The sequence below is a fragment of the Oculina patagonica genome, chromosome 10, assembly GCF_052425735.1.
Source record: "Oculina patagonica isolate OP01 chromosome 10, crgOcupat, whole genome shotgun sequence".
Taxonomy (NCBI): Eukaryota; Metazoa; Cnidaria; class Anthozoa; order Scleractinia; family Oculinidae; genus Oculina; species Oculina patagonica.
The window spans coordinates 21556808-21584131 of record NC_135767.1 but is presented as its reverse complement, the minus strand read 5'-3'; the positions used below and the strand labels follow the sequence as shown (position 1 = coordinate 21584131).

Sequence of the window (27324 nt, the reverse complement as noted above, 5' to 3'; positions counted from 1 at the left end):
ATGCAAACATTCTCTTGTACCTTTTGTGCCACAGTCATCTCCAGTGTATGGAAAAAGACAAAAGCAAATGAAGCTTCCAGAGTCACCGCTACAGGTACCACCATTCAGACACGGATTAGACAAGCATGGATCTAAAGGTGTTTCAATGAGAAAAGCAACAAACAAAAAAATAAGCTTTCAATCCCATGTTGGTTTTAGCGACGTTGTTGATCTTTCCTAAAGCATTTAAGTTCTTAGTGATGAAGAAATACCTTACTACTCTCCCGAGTAGTGTGTACGTAGGGTTACGTACATGGCACAGATGACAGAGACCAAAGACATTAGCTTTGAGGTACGACGAAGAAATGGATCTGGTTAGGACAGGTACTCAGGAGACAGGAGAGAGGGTGTGAACGACTGTTTAACAGAGTTTGAGGGGGGAGCCAGAAGGTCAAAGGGCGAGAGGAAGATCAAAAATTACTTGAAGAAGGACTGTTGAGAAAGAGAGAAACAATGCGGGGTGTAAGATTTGGGATGTGGCCAAAGCGGTGGCACGGAAGTGGCGCATGGTGAATTGTTGTTGTTGTTGATGAGGATGAGGATTATGACGATGGCATGGCGCATGGCACTCATGGACTGTGTATACTTTTTCTCAATAACTTTATTACCTGGTGGTGGGCCTGTGGCGCAGGTGTAGCCAGAATATCCTGAAGGACAACTGCATGTGAAACCTCCTGTTATGTAGTTACTGGTACAGGTACCATTATTCCAGCACGGACTGGACAGACATGCATCTGTCGAAAAAGTAATAAGGGACGGACCATTATTTTCTTGGAGGGGGGGGGGGGAGGGGGGGAATGAAAACTTTTCCTCTTCAAACTTTTTTTTTTTTTTAGTTTATGCACCTCTGCTTCGTACCAAAAGTTCAGTTTAGCGGCTAAACAAAGCGTTTTTGGGGGAAAACTTGAGTGTCAAAGGGTTAAAGCAATGAGTTTCCCAAAACTTGGTTTCTCTACAGTATAAACACTTTTTTTCGTTGTTTACACCAGCAATTTCGACTAAAACATTATGGTCTAGCTCCCTTAACGTTTTCAGCCTTAATGACTACTATATTAGCATACACTGCAGCGGTAAGAACCTAACATTTAAGAACCTGTACGTTAGGCTAAAATTTGCAAATTTGACCCCATTTTTATAAGAATGTTTACTTTTAGGAAAATAAGTTTGGACAAGGCTTTACTGTACATGCATTGAATGTCAACGTTATATAATATTTATCACATATATTATACACTTTGGAAGCAAAAACATTAAATTTCTCGAATGACTGTCAAATGGAAATACTCCACAGTACCTTTACAGCCATAAACTTCAACCCGCATTGCTATGCTGTTATGCCATTCCAATGGAATGAAGACGATTTCATGTGTACTGTTAATTCGTGGGTTTAGTTCATGGTAGACAACAGAATCCCGGTCTGTATTTCCAAGGTATACCTAAATCCGTAAGATGGCACATTGTTAGGCTTAGGAGACTTTTTAGTTAAGTTCATCCTAACGCTTTAAGAAAACACAGAATCAGTCTACAAATAATCTTAGGCCTACTCTGGGACCCAAAGTCGCCGTAACTTTGGGCGACTTAAGGCGACTTTAGGCGATTTTAGCTTATTTTGTCCAAAATTACGGGCGATTTTGGGCGATTTAAAGGCGATCTTGGGCGACTTTAGGCGACTTTGGGCGATTTTGAACGACTTTTATAGGCAATTTTAGGTAGCCGACCTAAGTACAGTTGTGGTAAACATGTACATGGGAATCATCACGGTACACCATAAAGCATTGTTACAGAAAATAGCTATACTTGGAGCAACTTTGGGCGACTTTAGGCGATTTTGGGTCCCAGAGTAGGCCTTAATCTTGATAAGCTAATAAATTGTGCAGATACCACTCTTCTGTAAATGGATTTAAAACGACGAATCTTCCTGGCACATCGCTGCCATCTGACTGCTATCTGCGCAATTATATTAGAATATATGGATTGTACGACAATCTCTAATGAAAATGACCTGAAGGGTATTATTTTTATAAAATTGTTGGTTTCATTTAAGGTTTAAGCTATTATCGCATCAAACGTAAATTTTAAAGCCTATTAGTTAACTAATGGAAGAAATGTTTGTCACAGTATGCCAATTATGACGCCATGTCACACAAAAATGGACTGTAAAAAAAGTTCAAAAGTTGTCAAATAATGTGGATAAAAACTGTGGATTTCATAAAACAAACGTCTCACCAAAACAGAAAATTAAGCTTTAAAAACGCCAAATTTGGATAAAAGAATTTTGGAAAACATGGTTGCCATTAAATCACATGATCAAACATTTGACACCAAAATTTTTCCGAGGGAAACAGAGTTTAACTTTGATCTTCTCCGCAAAAAAAGCGCAGAGAGGAGATCAGATAAGTAAAAGTTATAAAGCGTACAGTAGACCAAATTAATCGTAATTAATCGTAGCTTTATTTACCTTGGGTGCGTTCTGTCCTGATTCAATGTAATCGGTTATATCGCCAATGTTCGGCCATGTCCTGTACATTAAGCTGTACTCAGTTACCCACTGGTCTTCATCTTGTCTTCCTTGAGTTGCCACAGCTGTTACTATGGTGCCATCATTATAAAACTCAACAGTAAGCCATTGAAATCCATCTATGACTCCAGCCACCCAGCCGCCTGATTTGGATTCTTCTTGTTGTAAGTTCAGCCTGCCCCGACTGGGGCCGGTTAGGTTAACATTCTCAGAAGAATCCGCAGTAATATGTCCGTCGGGGACTGCGCCACTTTCCACTCCGAGAGCGCCTTGACAATCTTAGGAGTTTAAGAGTAAATATATATTGGATAGCCAAGCCTTAAAAAGCAGCCCCCCGGTTATTTACTTTACTCTTCATGTACAGTCAACTCTCTCTTAACGGACACCTCTATCGGACGGACACCTCCACAAGACGGAAACCTGTTAATGGTCCCTGCCGTTTTTTCAGTCATTATGCTGTAACTAAACTCCGTATAAGACGAACACTTTTTAAATACGAACAACAGACACTTTGAAGTCGATAACGGTCATTTAAGAAGTGTTTTTATTAGTGAAAATACTTCAGAACTTCGTATCGACCTAAAGGAAAGTTAGTCAGCGCCTTAAGGACACGAAGCTTTTCCACCAAAAACAATAACGCTTTAACAGATTATGTCTCCGCTCACCGTGAGGTGGCAATAAAGAGGTCGTTTTCTACTTACAGTACTACAGTTCGTAGATCTTAACTTTTGCTTGAATAAGCGAATACGGTCCCGAAGGTGTCCCTCTTAGATAGAGTTGACTGTAAGTCTAAATTGACGGACCATAGACAGAAAAAAGAGGACTTGAGCCCGCGATCCAACTGCAAAACAATTACCTGGTCAGCGGTCTACTTAAAAAACACGTGACCTCGATAAGTTCTACAGCTGATCACCCGATATGGTCATGTGATACTGGTCAGCGGATGCCTCGTTTTGACAGCTGTAAATTGACCATAATATGGATGTCCAGTATCAATGATGTAAGCGGGCGTCAACCTATTTTTGGAGTATGGTCGCCATGTTTAAGCAACTTCGTCGTACAAACGTAGTGCACGCGCCTTAATGACCTTGAAATTATGCTTTTGATTGTCTTTTTTCCATGATTATGGTGCTCCGCTCTGCGCCCCTTCGGGTGGCTGGGGATCTCCACTAAAATGTATGGTTAGGTTTCATTAAATAGAAAATCGTTGAATAAAGTATTTATTCTATTACAACTTCTGATCTTTATCCTCTTCCTGCTTTAGCTCCAGGCAGTGCTTTTACTTTTTTGGCACTGAACGCACATAGTTTTTTGTAATAATAATGTCTTAATTCTCTCACCTTGACTACAGTCATCCCCATAGTACCCTGAAGGGCAACTACATGTAAAGCCTTCAGAGTTATCGCCGTTACACGTACCACCATTCTGACACGGATCAGACGAGCATGGATCACCTGATGAGGGTACTGTCGAAATTAAGCATCATGTTAACTCTATTCATACCGAGACTTTTTCGAGCATTCTGGCACCGGAATCAACCTTGCCCCCAACCCTATCTTCTGTAAGGTTAAAACTGTTTATCCCATAATCTCTAAATGAAAACAGAATGCTTTAGACAGTAGATGCAGACAGCAGAAGCTTTGGATATCACAGAAAAAAAGAGAAATGGTTTTGGCAATCTAGTCGATCTTTCCTGGCGCCTTAATTGAAGCTCGTAGTAAGTCACAAAAATGGTCTTAACTGGGCCTTTCAGCAGGGTAAAAGCTCATAGCACATGGCACTTGACACAAGGAACCCATGGAATTTTATAATTTTTCTCAAACTTTCATTACCTGGCGGAGGGCCTGTGGCGCAGGTATCACCGGTGTATCCTGAAAGACAACTGCATGTAAAACCTCCTGATGTATAGTTACTGGTACAGGTGCCATTGTTCTCACACGGACTGGACAAACACGCGTCTGTAAAAACAAGTCAATGATAAGAAAAGAGAAAGTAATAGGCGAATGGATTACAGTCCGTATTGAGAAGCGTATTCCAGGTGAATATAACTGAAGGTGGCGGTCTTCTTACAGGAACAGAGTCATGAAATTAAAGTCTTCTAAGTTTTTGGTGTGAACCACGCTAGAACGGAGAGGGCACACCCACTAATTATTTAACCAACAAAATTACCTTCATGTGAGATAAACCAAGATTACCAAGATGTGAATAAACCGTAATCAATGGTTATTATGTGATTTCCTTCCAAGAAACACTGACAAACTTGAAAACGTTGGCCGACTTATTCAAGTTTTAGGCCACATTCTTCCTATCCACCCATAGCCACACTACCTTTTAACAATTTTCAAGACTGGTACAGTACGTTTCAGCACGGCCAGGCCACTTAAGGACGTTCGCGCTAATTGTTTATGCGCATCCTTACTGCGCACGTAATTCATGTCGCAACGTCACGCCACGTCATGCACGAGCGCGCGCGCTGAAGAAATTTTCTAAGCACATATAGGACTGGTAGTCGTCGCGTGAACTTTGCTTGCAATTAACTCTCTTAGATGGTCGGTGACCCCCACATTTTTTTGAACGGATCACTTTTGTTGACGACTATCTACGTTTTGCGTAAATATGAAAAAAATCTATCGATTAGAAGTTCGATTTTTTTTTGTCCCACGTACGTTCGAATGCCTCTTTTTGAGCTTTTCGTTTTCCTGTACGACGGTTTTAAATACCGCTTTCAGGGTTAAGTCTTACAAAAAGTTGGCAACACTAGAATTTTTTTTACGCAACAGACCCACTTCTACAAAATATCACTAAGATCATTTGCCTTTTTTTTCTCATCTCCAATATTTTTAACTATAAATCCTGTAAACCATGTTGAATTACGTTCGCCAATTTTTCAATTTCTGACACAAGTAACTTATTATCTGACTGCTGTAAAAAGTTAAAAAAAAATCAACTAGAAAATTTTCGCGCGAACGTCCTTAATTAGTGGATTTCCCATTTAATACCAACACCTTCATCACATTTTCAAGTGGTACTAAATCATGGTGACACTAAAGCCCATTAATGTATTACAATAATTACTTGCCATATTCATAACTACAGTCACAATCGCACACACAGCCATAAAGTTATTTTCATGTAGCACTAGTCAAGATCGAACCCGAGTCAGGTTCGAGGCACGACTCAAACTCGAATCAAGTTGAACGTTTTTGTTTCTTGGTGTTTTGGTATTCATTGCTGTGTGAGAATGATATACCACTCGAACGATATCTTGCGGCACCTTTTAGTATAAAACATCAACTACGGATTGTAGACTACAGACAGGATATAAACCATATACTAAGGTATAAAACGCAGACCCTGGACCGTGGACTTTATACAAAATATGGACTAAAGTATAAAATGCAGACTTAGGATATAAACTGCGTCCAAATGAAAACCTAGTGTTGAAATAAGAAGAACTGAAGCTATCAGCAGAAAATCGTCACTTAATTCGTTTCTTGCCTCAACGTCACCTTAAAATCTCAAAACGTTGCAGTGGTAAACATAAGAACTTCGCATTCATTCGCTACCCGGGCCCTTCGAGAGAACAATAGAGCAAACAACAGGAACAATACTCGAACCCCCGAAAACAATAGCAACTGCTACATTAGAGGAGCATTAGAGTTACGAACTTACGAGAGCTGCTACACTACTGTTCTGTTCCGCCTATGATGCTATAATCACCTCGCAAAGAGTGATTAAACAGCTACAAAGAGTGATTGTTAAGCTATAGTTGCATTTGGTTTGCTGGCAAGAAAACATGCATGGTGGCTGGGTTTTAATGTCCCGATCTCTCCATGTTTTTGTTTACAACTGTAAATGTGCGGTGTTTAATTTACCACTCAAATTTTTAATTGAAACGTTACGTAACTTTATCGGTCATCATCAATGTAATCTATTTCAAAAACCGTTTAAATTAACCTGTGAATTTATCTCTCAGGTGAGTACTTGTGTGTGTTGTTTGCTATTTTTTTAAGTTTTTCATATTCACTCTTGTAAATCACACTGAAGCAATTATTTGCGTTTGGTTATGTGAAAACGGTGAAAGCTATTCACTTTGACGTCGGTGCATTATACTTAAAAAAAAAATGTTTTACAGTACCTTTACAGCCATACAGTTCTACCCTCATTGCTATCCAGTTATTCCATTCTTGTATACGGAAGCTGATGCTAAATGGGTTGATGATTGGTGGGTTTAGTTCATGGTAGACAACAGAATCCTGGTCTGTATTTCCAGTAAATACCTAGTAGATCGGTAAGGAGGGTAATTAAATGAATAAATGACTTTAAGAAAACTCTCCATAAAAAAAAAAACGATTGTCTCGGCACAATCAGAAAAGTAAGCTTCAAATCACCACATTAACTCTTTCACTGCCAAAGTCGACTTTTGTCGACATTTGGAGGAGCAGTCAATGAAACACTTGTGACGTCATCAATTTGATAGTCAGCAGATTTTGGTGATAAGCATCTGATAGAGCTAGATTTGACCTTTTCACAGAACTATTCATTTTGCGTATCGATCGCATCTTGACAGAGCTAATCGAGAAAAAGTCAATCTCTTTTTGGTGCAAAATCGGTGCTTAAACAGGCCAAAGCACCTGTGATAGATCGAGGTCCTCTTTTCAGGGTTTACCAATGTTTTAATCAAAACTTTTTTGGTCTAAAGGAAGGACGGATACGAAAAACGAAAAGAAAAGGAGCAAGAAAAAAAATGGAAACGATTTTGCAAAAAAAGTCCAAAGAATCTTCATCAAAATCTTGCTGCATTGTGAAAAAGTGCTTTTAAAGCAAAGTTAAGGGAAATTCTGGATCGTAGCGCCAAAAATTCAGTTTAACGGTATAACAAACTGTTTTTGGAGAAATTTGGCCCTGAAAGGGTTAAGGTAAAAAAAAATTCAAGACTTGGTTAAACATGAACGGAAAGTTGCATAGGATATTTTATTTTTAAAAGAGAGAGGCTATCATAGGTTCAGTTTTAACGGAACTGGAATAATTATTAAGATAGTGTAAAAACAAACAAACAAACAAAAAATAAAGAAACAGACCAGGTCGGGGTATGACCAGTTTACTGGTCATCATAGCCTGTGGCAATAGACATGCAAAAACGAAGGAATGGAATATTATTTAACCCTTGGATGTACAAGCAAATTCGATTTCACCAACAGCTCATTTTGAGACTGATGAAGGGGTTTTCCTGAAACGTCTCTCTGTTTCTCAAGAACCATTAAGTACTTTTTGTACACATTAGAAAAAGGAAGGAAGTGGGAAGGTTGATAAAACCCCTAAGGTTTTCGATCTGTTCATCTTCCGTGAAATCATTTTGCACTGAGTGGAAAGCCCTTAGCTTACTCCTCGAGACGACATAATTTGTGATGGCTGAGACGTAATATGACGTCATATCGAAACCGCTATCTTGGATTTACCATTTCAGATCTCGCCATTTTCCTAGAACTGAAATTTACAGAAATTGATACAAAATACTGAACAAATATAAAATTAAACAAATTGTACAATTAAAAAAAAAAGAAAAATGTTAAAAGACTATGTTTAACCAGATTTGTTTGCAATAATGACATTGCCATAGCAGCATCAAAAGACATGGACAAATGGTTGACATAGCAAACAATTTGCAAGGAATGAATGATAAACGTTTTAGCGTTTTAAAGTAAATCCTCTCTCGAAAATTCTCAAGAGGGGTGGCATCCACACCCCCCCCCCCCCCCCCCATCCCCATTGCTCTTCCGAACTTACTTTTTATGAGAGATCATTTAAAGCGCTTGCATTATGTTTGAAACAAAAAGAACTACAGTTTTATTCTATGCAGCACTGCTTGTACTGATCAGATAAGGGATAATTGAAGAGCGTGCAGTAGAAGATGAGGGAACAGCACATTTTCGTTGCTCATGATCACCTTGCTTTTGTTTTGTCCCGCTTCAATGTATGGTAAAAAACCGTCACTGAAGCTGTTTTTTAACTTGTATTTAGTAACCCACTGTTCTTCATCTTGTCTTCCTTGTGTTGCTACACCGGTTATCACTGTGTAATCATTCCGAAATTGAACATTAAACCAGTGATTGCCATTGATGTTTCCAGCTACCCAGCCGCCCGATTTGGATCCTTGTTGTTGCAAGTTGAGCCTGCCACGATCGGGGCCAGTTTGGCCAGGATTCTCTGAAGAATACGCAAAAATTCTGCCATCAAGGATTGCACCACTTGCCATTCCGAGAGCACCTTTACAATCTAAAGGATATGAACAGTGAACGAAAATGTACGGTTAGGCGTCATTAAATATAAATCGTATTTATTCATTAAATATAAATCGCATTTACTCTACAACTACCATAATTTTCAGATCGAAAGACGAATAGTGACTCTAAATCCCCGCACAAATATTAACTCTTTTCCCCTGAGCATTTTAGTATAATTAATAACCATAGTAGAATAACTTACATGGCGAGTAAAGTATCTAAAAATGACGTAATATCACGCTAACATGGCGTCTTGCATTCATTACTCCTCCCTTTTGGATTACCAAATTTTTTAACATGTTATATTTCAGTAATTGAAGAAAATATATTGCAAAAAAATATATATATACATGTGCAAAAGCTCTCAACCCTTGCACGAACAAGTGGGTAGGGTGTTGATGACACTCCCATCCTTTATTATTTTGTTTTTGCAATCGTTTTTTAATAAGGATGTATAAGAATGCGTCATACATGTTTTAAGCACATACCATATAAGTTAGCTTTTAACTTTTTAGCAGGGACACAGAGGAGCTAAGTTTAATTTACACATGAGGTTTGTAAGGTAGGGAAATCTCTACTGTAAAACAATAAAAATTTCAATAGTGTGGTTCTCATCAGAAGCGCAACGTTTCAACACCTGTATAATAATACTGTCGGGGAATTGTTAAGGGTGTTTCCGACGTCTCAACTGTTGCAATCGTATCGGTACAGTGCGGCCCAAAGACCCTCTTTAACTAAGCATAAAACCAGTTCGGTGACCTTTTCTTTCAAATTTCGTGAATCTATCAAATAATCTTAGCTACCTAATTCGAATATGAAAAGAAACTATCTGGTATAATTATTAACGAAATGGCTGTAGGAAGATGAAAAGGCATTTATATTATATATATATATACATTTTTTTCCTGAAATTTTTTCTTTAAGAATGCGTAATAACGAATCTTATCTGTATGAAAAAAAAAAAAACAGGATAGGTCACTGAGCTAACTTTTGAGGTAGAGCTTACTAAAACTAATAAACTTGATTTTCGGTTTTGAGTTTTGCGTACGTTTTTATGTCCCGTCACGCATTTTTGAACAATATCGCTGACTATCGTGTCGTTCTGCGTCTCACCCTAACGTGGAGCCTTGCAAGACTATGGCTTTCCTTCGTTCCTCTGTGTGTGTATTGGGCATAAAACTTAATACGAAACACTTAACAATTATTCGCCGAAGGCGAGGGGATTATTCAACAATAATCACTGAGCCTGAGGACAACAAATAATTGTTTTAGTATAATTTTTAGAGGTGATCATCAAGAACTTAACAAAATAACGATAGCAAACAAGAAAACAGCAAACACAAGTGTTCGCTTGCATACAGTGAAACCAGTTTAAATCATCGATTGCAATCAGAATTTATTTAGTTAAAGCAATAAAATAGAACAAAACAAACACAATGAGAAAAATAGATGTCCGTTACCTTTGTATGATTGTGGATGACTTCTAAGCGAATGTGCGAATCCTCTAAAAATGAGTAGATCCGGTGAGAAGAGAACAAAATAATGTTTGCTCAATCGATCTGACTGAGTTTCTCATCGATCGCCAAAACCGCCGTGTTTACGATCATTTCTAATGCCTTGAGAACCATCTCTTGAAAATATTTTCGGACCAAAAGTCTTGGTAGTTAATTTGAAAAATTCCCAATGTTTAAAATATCCAGGACTTGGACTGGTTTCTTTCAAATCAATTTTCATTCAGCAAAAGCGGCCATGTTTACTTGCCTGGATGTCAAAGGTGGCGTGGCTAAGTAACCAAGCCTTCAAAGCTATAATCACCTCGCGCGGGGTGATTATAGCCTCATAAGCCGAGCTTCTCGACCAATCAGAATGCTTCAATTCTTATAATCACCTCTGAAATTATACTAAGTCCAAATACTCCGAGGTATCCAGTTTAAGTTCTTGATGAACAATATATTACCTATAGATCGAAATCGTCGCGCTCTACGGGGTGTGGAGCTGTCGACTTTGCGATCCTCCCCTGGCTCGGCAAAAAGCCTTTTTCTTCCCTTTTCTGCGAAATTCACACCGCTTACACTTTTTAAAGCTTGTTGTTGTCGTGAATTATCTCTTCTTGCTGCGAAAGCAAAACACTTGTTGCACAAACGAAAGAAAGACTCAGTGTTTTTGACTCGTCCGCAGCCGCCATGACATTGATGTATTTGTTACCAGAAAGAAAACGAAAAAAAATGAACGATGTAGCAAGAAACAAAAACAAAAGGAAACTAAATGTTTCGTAAAAAATTCCATTTCTTTATATAGTTATCGCAATTACCGGATTTGATAGCAATATGTTTCTCTAACGATAGTTTGTCGCGAACGAGAGATACGTACTCGTTAAACTGAACTTTATTTTTTAGGCCAGTGTGTTTTCCTAAGAAAATAAAATGGTTTAGGGTAAACAATCACGAGGAGAGTCCAATATACCATATAAGACATCTACGTTCGAAAGATGGACTCTTTTTCCACTATGAACATTGTACCAATCCTGAAAATCTACCCAGAAAGATTTTGCTTGAGTGCACTCTATAAAATGGTGCCAGATGGTATGGAGCTCGGTACGGGCTCGGTAGGGCTCTCTTATAAAAGAAAAGTGGCCATATTTGGGGTCTCAAAGAATGATTTTATGCGGAGTAATGTTCGAACACGTCCGCCATGTTCGGCTTCGCTACCAGTCTTTCCTACGAACACTTTCAAGTTAAATACATCCAAACCTTGTTTATTATCACTTATCATAAAATTACGATACTTCATACATCTATTCCACGCTTAAGCTCCAGGCATCACTTTCCTTTAACGCCAATTTGTCATTCTAAACTGTATTTAAAACTGCTTTGCTTACTTTTTTTCTGTGAAAAAATCTGCTTTTTTGTAGTGTTTAGTCTCTCACCTTGACTGATCATGCTACAGTTAGCACCAGAGTATAGCGAGGAACAACTGCACTTGAAGCTTCCAGAGTCACTGCTACAGGTACCACCATTCTGGCAAGGATTAGGCGAACATGGATCACCTGATGGGAAAGTTGTCAAAATTAGCCATTATGTAAACACAATAAATCCAGAACAAGTTTGTAAAGCTCTAAACAACTTATCTTGTCAGGTCAGGTCAGAAGTAGACTTGCTTACAAGTCGAGCTCACAGAACACGCGAAGAGGGCACACAGAACGCGGAGCGCAAAAGCGAGCGCAGAGCGCGAGAGCTCGACTTGTTTCCCCTGCAGGGGAACGCATCAAATGACGTGATTATGGCGCGAGATTTTTGGCGCGTGTCAGGTGTCAAAATTACTTTTCGCAACTCGCAAGTAATGGCTTTTGGATGCAAAAGCCGCTCCTGAAAATATTTGTTTGCAATGTGGAGGGTCAGTTGAAAATGCGGCCTTATAAAGAAGATTGTTCTCTTAGTCGCATAAGACCAAAACCGGCCGAAATTTTATAGCTTCTTCTTGGAGATATGATTCAAGAGAAATCGGCAATTATTGAAGTGACTCTGTGGGCGCTTTTCCTGGATATTCGTGAAATATTTTTTAGTGCTTCATTTCTATGGGAAACAACAATGAACAAAATTAATCATGATTAGTTTTAGGGTGACAGCTTTATTACAAATGGGTTCATTTGCAAGTAGAGCTATTAAAATGCAAATCCGCTATTCTGCGGGCATTCAAGTATTTTCAACAGGTACTCGAGGAAAGCGACCACCAGGCGAAACGTTTCGGTCATTCAAGATCGTACCTTGGTATTTCGAGAATTGTTATCAGTCGAAAACACGAAAACACTTAATTGGTCAAGAACACTTTATACCGATCGAGAATGTTGTATCGGACAAGAAGAATATCGCTACTAGCAACTGCATGTTGCTACTGATTCTTGAAGGGTGGATTTTTGTCTCACTAGTTGGAATGACATATTTGCTAAAGTTTCAAAACCTGAACCCTGAAAGCTATCTCTACTACATGCCTTAGCCTCAGGAATTCTGTTAGTTCTTAGCATGTCATCAGTTCCTATCCGTCATATATATGTGGTAGCTTTATCCTGGCTCACTCTTCGCCATCTGAATTAGAGAATGTCCAACTGAATGTCATCTGAATGTCTGTATGTATATCTTAATGTCTAACAGAATGACGTTTTATGGAATTGTCAATTGAGGGTTTGAAACAAACACTGAGTTTCCGCTTAAAATTGCGAACGAAAATTAAATACCTCGAAATTAAGAGTACCTGTCGTAGAAATGTGGCATGAAATGAAGAAGGATAGAGAAAACTAATGGTCCAGTATACCTAGAGAACGTACTCCAGGTGAATTGACGATTATCGACCATTATCAGAGTACAGTTTAGAAACTGAAGTTTAATTCCTCACACAATAATTAAAAACACACGTTCTTTAGATTGCGGATTTCGGAAATAAAGAAGCAGGCGCCGACAAACTAAAATGAAGGATAACAAAATCTGCATTAAATTCTTATGTGCTCATTTCTCAACGAGAAATCGATGGCTTAGATCTCTATGCTTCAAAGTTATTGGAAGGAAAACAATAAAAATGTAAATACCTTTAACTCCCAAGTTAGAAAGAAGGCAAAGTAATGTCAAGGAGAGCTGCAGGATAGAATTGTATACAGTAGTGTTAGTGCCTTCGGTAAAGGCAAGCTGAATTTTCCAAGTTAGTCATATAGTATTACCTGAATTGCTTTCATCTTAGCTTTTTGCATTTAAACAGCTTGGTTTTTAAACGAAATGCCAGGGAAGCAGTTCAAGTCTTTCATTATTAATGAATTGAACAAACCAGCTTTTGTGACTTCCTTTTGTTTTTCAACAACAATTTAGAGACGTACGTTTGTATAATTTAAATTGCGCGGAGAAATGTCTTTATTCTATCCTTCTGTTATCATTGTTTATTTGTTTCCTCTTTAATTTCTGCACTGGTCATACAATTATTAATCTAACTATTGCATAAAATACACTAAAAATAAAACGGCCTTCTATAAATACTGCTTCGTCAATAACACAGTGCCATTATATATTTATAAACATTTGCCAAAAACACTACATGTGGTAACTTATCTGATAAATCGTGTTTTATATTTATTTTTTTTAAAGGGAAGGCAGTTTATAGTTCAAGGTAACATTTAGCTGATCTTTTTTTTGTTTGAACAACTTGGGCTTTATCGTTCAGTCGTATCGTAAAACTTAAGCAAATAGATTGTTATGTGCAATTGTAGTATTACGTACCAAAAGTTGCAGCCGTGACATGAATATTTATCAGACGCGCCAGGGAATGTTTATAAATGCGTAATATAACATCAAATTGCAACATTCGAGAACGTTTGAAAATCTTTTTGTTGGTTGTATAGTAATCTGTAGAAAGGCGACATTGTGAAGTCTATTTCTTAACGTGATGTAAGTTTTGCCTTTAATTTTCACTCCCTGAGCTTATTTTTGTTGCAGCTGAAAGTACTACTATAAATATATCGAACGAATTTTGTGATTAAGTCCTTGAATGAAAATGTGCGTAGCAAGATCCTTTGTTGGTGTCACAATATGTCACTAGGTCACCGATTATAAAGTCGACCTTTTCAACCCAAACATTCCTGCAGAGGCTCAATCGGCATCAAAAGATAATATGAAACACCAGGTAATGGGCTCCTGCATGCATACGCGAAATACTGCAACACGATGCCATCTCAAGACGATTGTGGTCCATCTTAAGCTAAATTTTTAACTAGCACTGATCCATGATTTACCGTAGCCGGATCATATTTATGTCGGTAAGCCTAATTATCACTAACATAAAGATGCACAATAAGATTTATAATTAGTAAAAAACAAAATAGACAAACAGAAAGTTGTTTATTTTTATCAGTACTAAACAATTATGCGGCCTTGTTATGGTCTAACTAGCAATACCGCCTTGACGTGTATCATTCGGCAGTGTGCATCATTAAGAACATGCTAGAAAGAGATGTTTACACGCACCTTATGATTATATCGTTTTATTATGTTTTGTTTGTCGCTACCTTGAGTCTTTGAGTACAAACCTCTCTTAAAATGTTTTCTTTTTTGTAAATGACTTGCACTTCTGAACTCTATTCTGGCGATAGGGACTAATCTATCCCATAATGCACCTGGTTCTCTGCGCATGTGGTTTTGGCCTTTTTACATGAGTCCGTCAACCAGGCTGACCTTGTTAGCAGAACATATTTTGTCTTCTGTTCATATGGGAAATTTCAGCCCAGTCACCGACACAAAAAACCGTTTGATCAACTACTGGAAAGTGTCGCTAGATCTCTCGTTGCTTTAAGTCTTAAAAGTCATGAACGAATGATTGAAGTCATCCCGGTCTAGAAAATTCATCGAAACATACCTTAATATTCAAATACTGGACGTCCTTTAATGGAAACGCTTGTGTATTTGAAAAGAAATTGTCATCCCGGTAATAGGGATGAACGTTCAAATGGAAAAATATCCAGCCTGGTTTACCCAAGATCTCGGTAACCAGGCTGTAAGCCGGGCTAGCTGGTAACCGGGCTAGCCCGCCTCCCAATGAAAACACGTTGGAATGCTTACAAAGGAATCAGTGGCAGGGCGAGATCTAAGGCATAATTTTTGATACGCCACTTGAAGAGAAGAAATGCGTCCATGTCTTTAAAGGATGTGTCTGAGGTTCCTGTAGCACAATGGTTTCCGTAGTAATCAATTTGCCAAGAGCAAGACGGAAATCGCTCTCTATTTTGCATTTTACCGTGGATGTCAGAATTTTTTGAAATATTGAACTTTTAATATTAGGATTAACAAGACCATGAATTTACTCAAAAGTGGTTATGTATTTATGTACAAGACGCACTGGGGCAAAGTTGGGCAGTCATGTATACGTATTTTGTTTGTTTATTTTGGCAGCATCGAGTGAAGAAGCATAGCTAGAAAAATCGAAAATAACTTTCTGCAGTTTTGTTTTGCATGATTTGTAAATCATACGTCAATATAATGCTGTTCTTGTCTAACATCAGCATAGTCGAAAGAGGGACTTGTCAGAGCATCGTATGACGTAATCCGTTCGTCTGATAGTAATAGATGATTAACCCTATTTAGACCGGGGTGGGGGGGGGGGGGGGGTTGAGGCCCGCGCTGACTTTGAACGCTTATAACTTTTTTTAGATTCAACCAAACAATGCCAAACCTGGCGACCTTTTCTAAAATTTATCTGGGAATAATTTGGTAGGATAGGTTGTTGTGTCAGGAACTTGACATCACCATGGCAACGGCATTTTGACAGGCATGTTTTCCCAAATTTGTAATTTTCGTGTTCCTATTAATAAGTTTTTAAATATCTTAATAAGAAATAAAAATTTAAATGTAATTATTTTCACCTTTTTGCGGTTTTAAAGCACAATTTTATTGATTTTGTGTACTTTGTAGTAATTTTGTGTGGTTTTCAGGCATTTTTGAAAAATTTTGAAATCCAAGATGGCGGATCCAAGATGGCGGCTGTTTTCACATCATGATGTAATTGTCACGTGATGTGACGTCATCATCCCATGTGACGTATACCAAAAGAAAGATTTTCGGAGATACTATATACCCTATAAGTTTCATTGTGATTGCTTAAATATTCTGGAAGTTACATAGGGGGGGCTTCCGAAGCCACCCCCTCCCCCCGGTCAGAGAAGATCCAAAAAAGCCCGGTCTGAATAGGGTTAACACATTTCACTGCGCCAATTTTTTTAATTAACTAATGATTTATTTCGCTCATCTCACGTCATATTCCTTAAAATTAAAATACAAAGATCCTTTCCTTAATCTGACCTCACAAGGCTTTCGTTTTTTTTTTATTAAAAGCTCAATATCTTGACAAGTTTGCAGTTTGCTGTAGTTGCATTACAGGATTTGAAGTTAGAAGCTATAAGCTGTCATTAAAGATGAGTTTATTGTTGTTGACACTTCAAAGCGATTCTATCGTGAGACAAACGAATAAACGTTCATCTCTCCAAACTACAAGCTGGCGTCATTTTTCTAATAAAATATATTGCATTGAAAAAAAGATGGTTAAAAGGTATTATGGTTTTATTTTAGATAAAACGTCAAAAATTCCTTGATACCTCCTTAAATCTTTCTACTTTAAACAACTTGTCAAAATTGATACCAAAAACGAAAAATTACTCATTTGAATATGTCGTTTATCAGTAATATTATTCGTGGTGGCCTTACAAGTATTGAAATGTTAAATGGAGGATTACAGACAATAGTTTTAAATTGGGCAAGTATTTCATGGGTGCTCCAATCCGAAATTCCAATTCCCATAAAAATACCCCTCCATTCGCTTTTCAATAGGAAGCACCCCGTGACCTTAAACTACACATACGTGTCAAACTTAGACATAACTTTTAGGATCTTTTCACTTTACTCTTATACAAATTTGTTTCACGTCTTTCGTCTTTTCGACGCGAAGGACAAGTGCTTCCGGGATTTGAAGACTTCCTTGCATGGTTTAAAGCTGCAGCACTTGGGGAATGCCATGGTTGAGGCTGGTCAAGAATGCATTTCGACGATTCAGTCCCAAGAAGTTTCCTTTTCAAATCAAAAGAATGTTCTCCTGGCGATCCTGAATATACTGGATTTCTGAACGTAATTGTCGAGGTCCCTTCGCAAAGGTTTCGAAATTCTTTGGACTGCTTTTCACGTTTTCTTTTCGCTTTTATCTCTTTCATTGCGGGTTCGTATTTCTTTATTATCGCTGTCTTCTTGGTGCACATCTCAGAGTGAAACGAGTCAACGAATTCTCTCATTTCCGCAACGAGGGCCTCTTTGTAAACAAACTTCGATGCGGAGGCTTTGAGCGTTTCAACTGAAATAAATGATATGACGGAAGAAATTAGCTATCAGGCTTTCCAAGTCGACTAAAAATGTTGTGCGCAATTTAACAGCGTGCGTACATATCTAAAGAATCGGACGTGTAAGCGGGTGAAGGGCGAGGGAGTAAGCGAGTGGGGGTTTGAGGGGGTTGAACCCGCAATCTGCTTTGGAATGCTTTAACTTTAGGTGGGTGCAAATTCATTACTTGGGATATTTTGGTGGTTATATTTTTGTTGCTTTTTGGGATATTTTGATGGTTGTATATTTTTTGGTTATATATTTGGTTAACTGAACTCTCTGGTCTTTATATTTCTTTACCTTTCTTTGTTTGGGGAACAAATATCAAAAACTGATAGGTAAGTCCTGCGATGACAGCTACTCCCAAGATAGCAAGAAGAATCACCATGGCCATAAAAAACATATCTGAAGAACCATCGAACAGTCCCGTACTTTCTTCCACTTCCTCATCTGGAGCGGCCGGCTGTGGAAAGACAAGGGAAGATGTGATTTCGTTATAGTAAAATGTAAGATGGCGGAGCCAATATAGACATATGACGTCATGAAGGTTGTGGGAGTTTCAGTTTCCAGGTACCGTAGAATTCCGGTTATAAGCCCTGGGCTTATACAACTTCGTAAGGGTTTTTGGGTAGGCATATAAGCGGAGGGGCTTATATTCGGGAGGGCTTATAAGCGGAAGGAAAAAAAACGTTTCGAAACGAGCCTCGGGAGTGTTGATCGAAATACGTTTTTAAGTTAAAAACGCACAAAAAAGCAACATTTAGCCCTGTTCAGTACTGTCATCCGGTAGAGGGGGGCTTATATCCGGGGGGGGCTTATAACCGGATGTATTTTTTTGTTTCCAGGTTGATGGGCCTATAACCGGGGGGGCTTATAAGCGGGGGGGGGGGCTTATAACCGGAATTTTACGGTATTTCAATAGAATACAAGAAAGACCGAAAATACATGATACATACATGATTGCAAAGCTGGCACAACGGCAAAAAGCAAATTAGTATTCATTGGCCAATATTTCAACTAACATGGTTGGCCTTTTACAGGGCAAGGACTATAATAAGAGATTTATTATTCTGCTACATTTTTCTTGTCATTTACTTCCAAAACAGGGCATTGCAGTCTTAAAGGAGCTACGTGACGGACATTTCAACTTGAAAAAAGTTGGCCATTTTTTTTTAAGTTTGTTGCCGATAATCCATCTTAATCTTCGTCAGTAGAAACCTTCCTTTTTTTCGGGTTGTTATTATTACTTTCGTGTTTTTCTACGTTAGAAAACTATTATTTTGAGGTTTCCTTCAATTTAACACAATCAGAAAAATGACTTAAAATACAGTGACATAGGTCCTTTAAAACGGAGTGCTACAGTGTGATAACGTGTCATATTTTGACGTTCTCCAGACTTTATTTGGTCAAATGGTGTAATAGTGGAATACTAAACTTTAGTATTTAATGGTTAACTAGTAAAGGTTACATGTAGATATAAGGTGGCAAGATAAGTATTTAAAATGAAGAGAAGTTGTAAAAACAATAATAAAACAGGACAAAATAAATCGAAATCAGAAAATAATATAAATTAAAAACAGTAATCATCGTAAAGCCATTACGCCGATTGATTCCGTTAAGTAACAATGTTCTACCTCTGTATAAGATAAACTAGAAAATACACGTTAGGATAGAAAACACGTGTTGCGAGACATAATATCCTCCCAGTAACTCTTTACTCGAATAGCACAGCTCTAATCAAGAAACTTACGTCAAGCGTCTTTGTAGTGTTCTGGATGGTATCGAAAATAACACGTATTTGCATGTCAATATAATCCCGACATCTTTGTTCCACATTCCTAGCCGCACCTGACAGCACCACTCCATAACCAAATGGCCGGTCCATGATCTCTTTGACATATATCTTATCGCTAAAAATCTCTTCTTTGTGTTCTGCGGCAACGTACGTGTCTAGCAGAGCACCATCAATTTCTCCATCTTCTAGTGCTGTTCGGAGTTCTTCGAAGTTTCTGTACTTCCGTTCTGTAGACAAAATGATTTTGACACATGATTTCAGGACTACCAGCAGCCGGCGGATTAACCCCCCCCCCCCCCTACCCCCATTCTCTAAATTTATCTCCTTAGGGTTTTTTTGTAATCTTTAAATGCAGTCATAATAAAGTGCATAATGTCAAGATCTTTATGAAGAAACAAGTAAAAGAAACAGAAATTTGTAAATAAGTTAAATTGAAATGAATCAGGAAAGAAGAAGTGTCATTAAGAACTTAATACTAAAAGTCCATAGGCCCTAATAATATTTAGAATTAAGAGCTTTAATTTAGTTGTCTTTACCCCTTTTATTGTAAATAGTTACTGAAAAGCCCTACGGGGAGTATTCTATTCTAAAGTTCAATGAGAGAGTCTGAATGGGGTTTAGTGTTCAGTGTTATTTGCCCATAATGTTTAGTGTTGGCTGTTACATTGGCCAATTTTTTAATTTTAACTGTTTTCGGAGAAAATACTGTAAAGTGTTAGGAGATTTGTTCGTAGAAAATTGTAGCATTTTAAATTCTTATTTGGTCTTCAAAAATCAGATAAAATCACTCATAAGCTGAGAGAAAACTTTCGGATTTCTTCTCGGAAATCTTTGGTAGTCTTCGGACATCTTCGGTAGACTTCGTACATTTTTGTTTGTCTGGAAATCTTCGGCAGTCTTCGGGAATATTCGGTGGTCTTCGGTAACCGTCCAAAATGATCGGAAATCGTCAGAAATGGCCGAAAACCTCTTCATATACTAAACAAAATAATATTGGCCTTTTGGAGCTGTTTTTGTTTCTTTTTGAAGAAAATTTACTGTTAGAGTGAATTTTTTACTGTTAGTGTTAAGAGAATGTCTCCTTTAGATCCACAAACTTAATTTGGCTCAGTAAATAGAATTCGCTCAAAATCCCTCCAGTAATTTCTTATTATAAGTAAGTAACAAATATGAAATTAGACTGGAGAAAAATTGTTTTCTTTATGAAATCTGAATGAAAACTTTTCACACCTCCAGGTGGCCTCGGTGGCCATTGGCCGGATCGTGAAATTTTGTAAAGTCCAACCATTCGCTCTAATAAAAATATTGCAGCTACATCGCTTAAATACCGATACTTGTAAACATCATGCCTTGGCCTTTTAAACTGGATGAACCGCATTGAACAACTTTGCTTATCAAGAAAGAGACGAGGATCTAAAGTTTAGCTATTTTGGATGTTAAAGGCCAGCTCAAATTTTCCTTAACTTCGTGTAGTAAAATATCAAAAGTGGCTCGTACTCACAAGTTAAACTGCATATCAGCGGCAAGCTCCATCCTTCCACTCTGAGAATATGTAAAAATATTTGGCCGTTCTCTACTCCTTCGGTTGTTGACAAGGGGCGAAACAAGTACTACTCGGCGGATTTCGCCATGTTGTCATCATAACAATTCGAACCAACTTCAGTACCAAACAGAGGAGAATTTTGTTAGATCACTAGTACATTTATCTCGCAGCGAAGGAAGAAATCACCTTGCAATCCGCTTTTATCTGAACGGAAATTATCACGTCGAAATAGTCCATTTTACAGCAACTTTTACAGCAACATATCGATCTTCTACTGGTCGCCATCTTGGTTTTTTAAACATCCGCTGACCAGTTTAGTCGGTCAGTATAAAACACGGACTGCGGACTGCGGACTACGGACTGGGTATAAAACACGGACTACGGTATAAAATGCAGACTAAGCAGCAAAATGCTACCAAACGTGACCTGAGGTTAAAAATAACTAGAAGCAAGGCTGTATAAACTGAGCATCAAAGTTGTCTCACCTTCTCACAAAACCGGGTCAGACGTTTTTCCCTGTATGTTTTTCTCTTCTGCCAGTATAATTTTTTAACTTCTTCAGTACTTGAAATTTCGTACCTCTTTTTTGGTATTACAGGAGTCCGAGGGGTGTTGAATAAGCGAATGGCGAAACGTGTGTTAGTGTAGCGAAAACAAGCAAATTTCTGTAAAATTCGTACGAGTCTGCCACGTGAAGCCCGACAATAATCCTCTCAAAATTCGAGTTCGGAACCGGAGTTTTGAATATAAAATCGCAAAATCGAGCTGCCGTTTTAAGTCTGTGTCCGAGCCAAGTGGCCCATACAGCCGGTTGTTTCAAGTTTATCCGTGGCTCCACCCGATTTTTTTTATTTTTCTTGAAATTTAAAACTGAACGTTTTGAGCTCATTTGCATAAATTCCCTTTCGTAAGCGACAACTAGATTTTTCAGGGGCTGTCCGTCCCTATTTTGTACAGGCCTTTATCAAATATTTATTACCCATAAGGCAAATTGAAGAAAAAGTCACGCGATTTCCAGGTTCCTCAAAACTAGCATCAGTCCTTTTTTACTGACAAAAGAAAAAATGCGGCGGCTTAAGGCTTGAAAAATTAATTGTAATATCCTTGACATGGGTGGATCTAGTGGCGTTAGATTGGGTGGCTAGCCACCCCCTTGATCCAAAAATTAACATAAAAACATGAAAAATATAAGGAGAGTGAAACTCGATAAGGTGTCAGTTATAATTATAATGTCTGGTGAAGGGATATTTTGCTCAGTATCAGTACAAGTGTCCTAGGTTGAACGCCCGTCTTGTGAGTTAAAGCAAAGCATTGTCTGTCTGTGGCATCTTCTCAATGAACGTTCTTAAGACAGAAAAGTTCAAGCTTAGTTTGGTTAAGGAGCAAGGACGAACTCTCTTTGTCATAAACGAAGATAACCAGCCGTTCAATTTTTCGGAAGTGCTCACAGTCGGCATAAAGGGACTCAATCGCATGGGAGGTTAAATAGGGAAGTGTTTCTGTTTCCTCTTTAAATGCCTGTCAAGTCTGCCCTTTCCCCTAAATCTGGATGTGATGTTACAACCAGACAAAGCGTGAACAAGGCAGAGAGCTTTCTAGGAACAGATGGAGAAATCGTAACTGGTTGTGTACTTATACCTGGTTGGTTCTCAGTTGGAAACTGGAGGAGACTGATGCCAGTAACAAGAAAAGAGCCGCTTTTTGAAGGTTGTCTAATGCACCAACAGTGAACAGACCTTTCGCAGGCAAGGGATACAACTCCATCCTCGTCAAAGCGCTCGCACTCTTCAAGCTGTGTGACCCTGACATAGGAAATAGAAATTTCCAGCTGGTGTAAATGCTGAATGATCCGCTTGCATCTCGTCAATCTATGTATGTTCAGGTCAATGTAGACAGGCAGAGGCGGTTCACGCTCCTATGAGTGCCTTGTTTCTGTATTGGGTTCCTTTGATTTTTTTTCTTTGTGTTGTAGACAATAGGCTGATCAACGGTAAGGCATGCTTTGGACTCGTGCTTATCTTTCTTTTTCAAACCGTAACCCTTGAAAATTAAGAACATTAAGGTTTTGAGGCTAGATGGTAACGACGCTTCTTCACTATTTTATGGAAACGATCCATAAATTTATATGCCTCGTTGCTGAAAATGTATTTTCTTATTATTGAAGCTGCCTTAGCTTGACCAAAACCTTGTGCGACCTCTGTGTAATCTAGTTTCTTCAAGGCTTCTTTAAGCATGTTCCGCTTCCCTGGGCGACCACAAACTACAAGCGCATAATTACCATAATAAACATTTTAGATTACTGCATCTAAAAATTGAAATTTTAGCGAAAACTTCAACAATGTCTTCAATAGAACTGCAAATTACTTACGGAGTAGAGGAATATTTGCTTCTGTCCCACTGTCATTGTATCAATTCAAAATGGCGTTGTAGCGGAGCTTGAGAGTTTGTTCGTGGTCAAAACGTTTAGCAAATTTTGCAAATTGCAAGAAAAAATTCAGGCCGGGAGCCACGGATAAAATTATTTAATAGTCTTTAAAGAATCATTCTGCAAAGTTTGGTGCTTTTATCAACCATGTAACTATATTTCCAAAAATTTGCGCTAAGCGACCTGACAATACGTTTTCGACAGCAAAAGGTAGCTTTTCACGTTGGTGATTTCCCTCAAGGTTTCTACTCTTTTATTTTTATTTTTTTTAGTTATCTCACGTATTGACGCTATAGATATCCGAAGTAGTTATTTGTCTAGACGCAGAGAAAAAATTCAAGTTGAAAGAGTGCAGATTCAGCATTTTGTCTTCTTTTGAAAAACAAACACTTGTATATGTCGCAAATCCAATATGGCGGCGGAAAGCTCGCAAGCAAATTCTCGGAATCTCAGCGTATATTTCTCAGAAAACATCCAGTGGAACGGACGAATGTTTTGAAGGCGAACCAGTCAAATTTCAAGAACGATGTGAGCGTTAAGGTAAGCCTCTTCTTTCACAGATACCGAGCACAGATACCACTTTGTGTGCTTTTCTTCGTGCCGCCTTCAACAACCGTTGATAAAAAAGTCGTTATTTCTAGCCGTGGTTTGCATTTAAAGCATTTTATATGCTCAGTCCGCATTTTATACCGTAGTCCGTATTCTATACCCAGTCCGCAGTTTGAGTCCGCATTTGTGTTTATACCCAGTCCGTAGTCCCAGCCGTAGTCCGCAGTCCGCAGTCCGCAGTCCGCAGTCCGTGGTGTTTGATACTGACCGACTAAACTGGTCAGCGGATGTTTAAAAAACCAAGATCGCGACCAGTAGAAGATCGATATGTTGCTGTAAAAGTTGCTTTAAAATGGACTATTTCGACGTAATAATTTCCGTTCAGATTAAAGCGGATTGCAAGGTGATCTCTTCCTTCGCTGCGAGATAAATGTACTAGTGATCTAACAAAATTCTCCTCTGTTTGGTACTGAAGTTGGTTCGAATTGTTATGATGACAACATGGCGAAATCCGCCGAGTAGTACTTGTTTCGCCCATTGTCAACAACCGAAGGAGTAGAGAACGGCCAAATATTTTTACATATTCTCAGAGCGGAAGAATGGAGCTTGCCGCTGATATGCAGTTTAACTTGTGAGTACGAGCCACTTTTGATATTTTACTACATAAAGTTAAGGAAAATTTGAGCTGGCCTTAAACGTCCAAAATAGCCAAACTTTAGATCCTCGTCTCTTTCTTGATAATCAAAGTTGTTCAATGCGGTTCATTCAGTTTAAAAGGCCAAGGCTTGTTGTTCACAAGTATCGGTATTTAAGCGATGTAGCTGCAATATTTTTATTAGAGCGAATGGTTGGACTTTACAAAATTTCACGATCCGGCCAATGGCCACCGAGGCCACCTGGAGGTGTAAAAAGTTTTCATTCAGATTTCATAAAGAAAACAATTTTTCTCCAGTCTAATTTCATATTTATTACTTACTTATAATAAGAAATTACTGGAGGGATTTTGAGCGAATTCTATTTAATGAGCCAAATTAAGTTTGTGGATCTAAAGGAGACATTCTCTTAAATGCCCAAAATTTTACTGTTTCATGTTACAGAGCCCAAAAATTAAGTGTTTAGTGTTATCGAGGTACCCCCATTCAGACCCTCCTATTAGGGTGAGGTAAGGTTCGTACATTTCTTCTTTTTTTCCCGATTATTAAATTTCTCTCCACCTAAAAACAGTTATTATTACAGTGCGACTACTCGAACCGGGGCACCCTGAACATTTTTAACCAATCACAGTGCTAATTGAAAACAAAGGATAGGGACATTTTTTTGCAACGGACCAATAACGATTTAGAACGTAAACAAAAGATTACCTACAAAATTTGAACTGTCAACAACGTTACAAACAGATGCGGACCTCTCAGGAAACTTGCCTTCTATTTGATTGGTTACTTTCGATCCTAAATTTTCACTGAGTGTTCCGAATTTCAGCGCTCGTTTTATTATTTGATCAAAACCGTGATCAAAAGTCTACATTCACGGGCTAAAAAAATCTTCAGAGGAATTTTGATAAAATTAAATCGCTCTTCTTTGGTGATAGTACAGTAAAGAATAACGAGGAACGCTTTTGACTTTTTATTCACGCGCGTAAGCGGGATGGCATTGCATGTTGTGAGCAGACATGAATAGAAACGTTCGAGATCTTCATGTTTGAAAAGTCAGTTCACTCTTATTATATGCTCGTGTTTGTTGTGATTATTTTTTGTTTTTGACGAAAGACAAGACAAGAAAGATTTGGGATGCCGCCGGAGCGACAATTGACCTTATACATAGGGACAATTTTGCTATCGCTGCTTGAAATGAGTTTTCAGTCTGTTGAAATTTTATAAAACCACAGAAAGATTGAAGGCTCATTGAAGATACGGAACAAATTTCTCTTTTACGAAAAGCAATTTACTTCAAAGTTATAACAGTAGCTAACAGAAAATAAGTCCGTGAACACGCAACATAATTTGACGTATAATGTTTACATTTTTCGCATCAATTTTACGGCAACAGACGGAGTGAAATAAAAAATAGTTACGGCATTACGGTCTTCATTTTCACCCCGGGAGTGAATTTTTTTGTAAGCAAGGGTAAACACAGCGTGGAATCTTCAATTCACACCTCCTGGGAGTCCTGGCCGTGAACAAAATTTCACGATTCATGGTTTGATTCGTAAACTTTTTACATGTAATCGCGAGAACTCCATGACCTTTGGAAAACTAAGGTTCGAAAGTAACCAATCAAATAGAAGGCAAGTTTCCTGAGAGGTCCGCATCTGTTTGTAACGTTGTTGACAGTTCAAATTTTGTAGGTAATCTTTTGTTTACGTTCTAAATCGTTATTGGTCCGTTACAAAAAAATGTCCCTATCCTTTGTTTTCAATTAACACTGTGATTGGTTAAAAATGTTCAGGGTGCCCCGGTTCGAGTAGTCGCACTGTAATCCCTCCTTAATTCATCTTGCTAAGGATACTTCAAATATATTAAGACACTCAAATCTAAAAATAAGATTAATATTATTTAGTACCTTCGTTCACTCTTGCGTTCTTAAGAATAGCGATTTGATGTTCCGTGGAGTTATGAATAGCTCCAATCTAAATTTAATAAATGTATGATACAGTTACCAAGTGTCTGAATGATTTTTTTTATTTACTCGTCTTTCACACAGTATGGTAACAAGATTACAAACAGACTAATTAGCGTGAAGTGATAGCCAATTGTGTCATCTCTTTTTCAATTCATTCTGTTACATTTCTAGGTACTGATTCCAAAATATTTTACTGTTCTTTGCAGAGCTTCTCCCAGAAATTATGTTTTCAACGCAACATTATATAAAGTAAAATGTTACTACCAAATCCTTCCCAGGCTAGTGAATAGCAAATGCTGACAGCATAAGGTTACACTGAACTCATGTTTACTTATTTTGGTACTTGCTTATACTAATACATGCATATTTGTAATTTTGAACACACCTTTGACCCATAAAGAATGATGGAATGATCTACAGTAACAGATGTGAGTGACGAGGCAATTGCACCAATCAGAATGCCAATGATAACGAGACCAGTCAGTGTCCACATGATAGCAAAAATACGGGCAGGGATAGACCGGGGTGACCGGTCTCCATATCTGTTAACAAACAGACATATAAACATTAGGTTTTACTATGACATTTTTCCCTTAAAAAAACCCAGAAAGTTAACATTTGCTTTAAAAGATAATAAAAACTACGAACAGTTTGGTTG

The 27324-nt window shown here is 38.2% G+C and overlaps 2 protein-coding genes across 2 annotated transcripts in view; both read right to left on the bottom strand.

Annotated features, from left to right (window-relative positions):
* Nucleotides 1–13604, bottom strand: part of LOC144628875 (uncharacterized) — an 88657-nt gene extending 75053 nt beyond the window's left edge. The window contains exons 1-9 of the mRNA XM_078486985.1: nucleotides 13550–13604; nucleotides 13421–13466; nucleotides 11768–11887; nucleotides 8505–8833; nucleotides 6696–6837; nucleotides 4390–4515; nucleotides 3898–4023; nucleotides 2498–2835; nucleotides 1334–1475 (exon numbers count right to left, since the gene is read on the bottom strand). Coding sequence (XP_078343111.1) covers nucleotides 1334–1475; nucleotides 2498–2835; nucleotides 3898–4023; nucleotides 4390–4515; nucleotides 6696–6837; nucleotides 8505–8833; nucleotides 11768–11887; nucleotides 13421–13466; nucleotides 13550–13579 — 1399 coding nt within the window. The 5' untranslated portion in view covers nucleotides 13580–13604. The remainder of the gene's footprint in view (nucleotides 1–1333; nucleotides 1476–2497; nucleotides 2836–3897; nucleotides 4024–4389; nucleotides 4516–6695; nucleotides 6838–8504; nucleotides 8834–11767; nucleotides 11888–13420; nucleotides 13467–13549) is intronic.
* A 3083-nt stretch (nucleotides 13605–16687) lies between these two features.
* LOC144628874 (uncharacterized) overlaps nucleotides 16688–27324 on the bottom strand; it is a 58066-nt gene continuing 47429 nt past the window's right edge. The window contains exons 32-36 of the mRNA XM_078486984.1: nucleotides 27052–27208; nucleotides 26607–26673; nucleotides 19486–19757; nucleotides 18036–18198; nucleotides 16688–17709 (exon numbers count right to left, since the gene is read on the bottom strand). Coding sequence (XP_078343110.1) covers nucleotides 17249–17709; nucleotides 18036–18198; nucleotides 19486–19757; nucleotides 26607–26673; nucleotides 27052–27208 — 1120 coding nt within the window. The 3' untranslated portion in view covers nucleotides 16688–17248. The remainder of the gene's footprint in view (nucleotides 17710–18035; nucleotides 18199–19485; nucleotides 19758–26606; nucleotides 26674–27051; nucleotides 27209–27324) is intronic.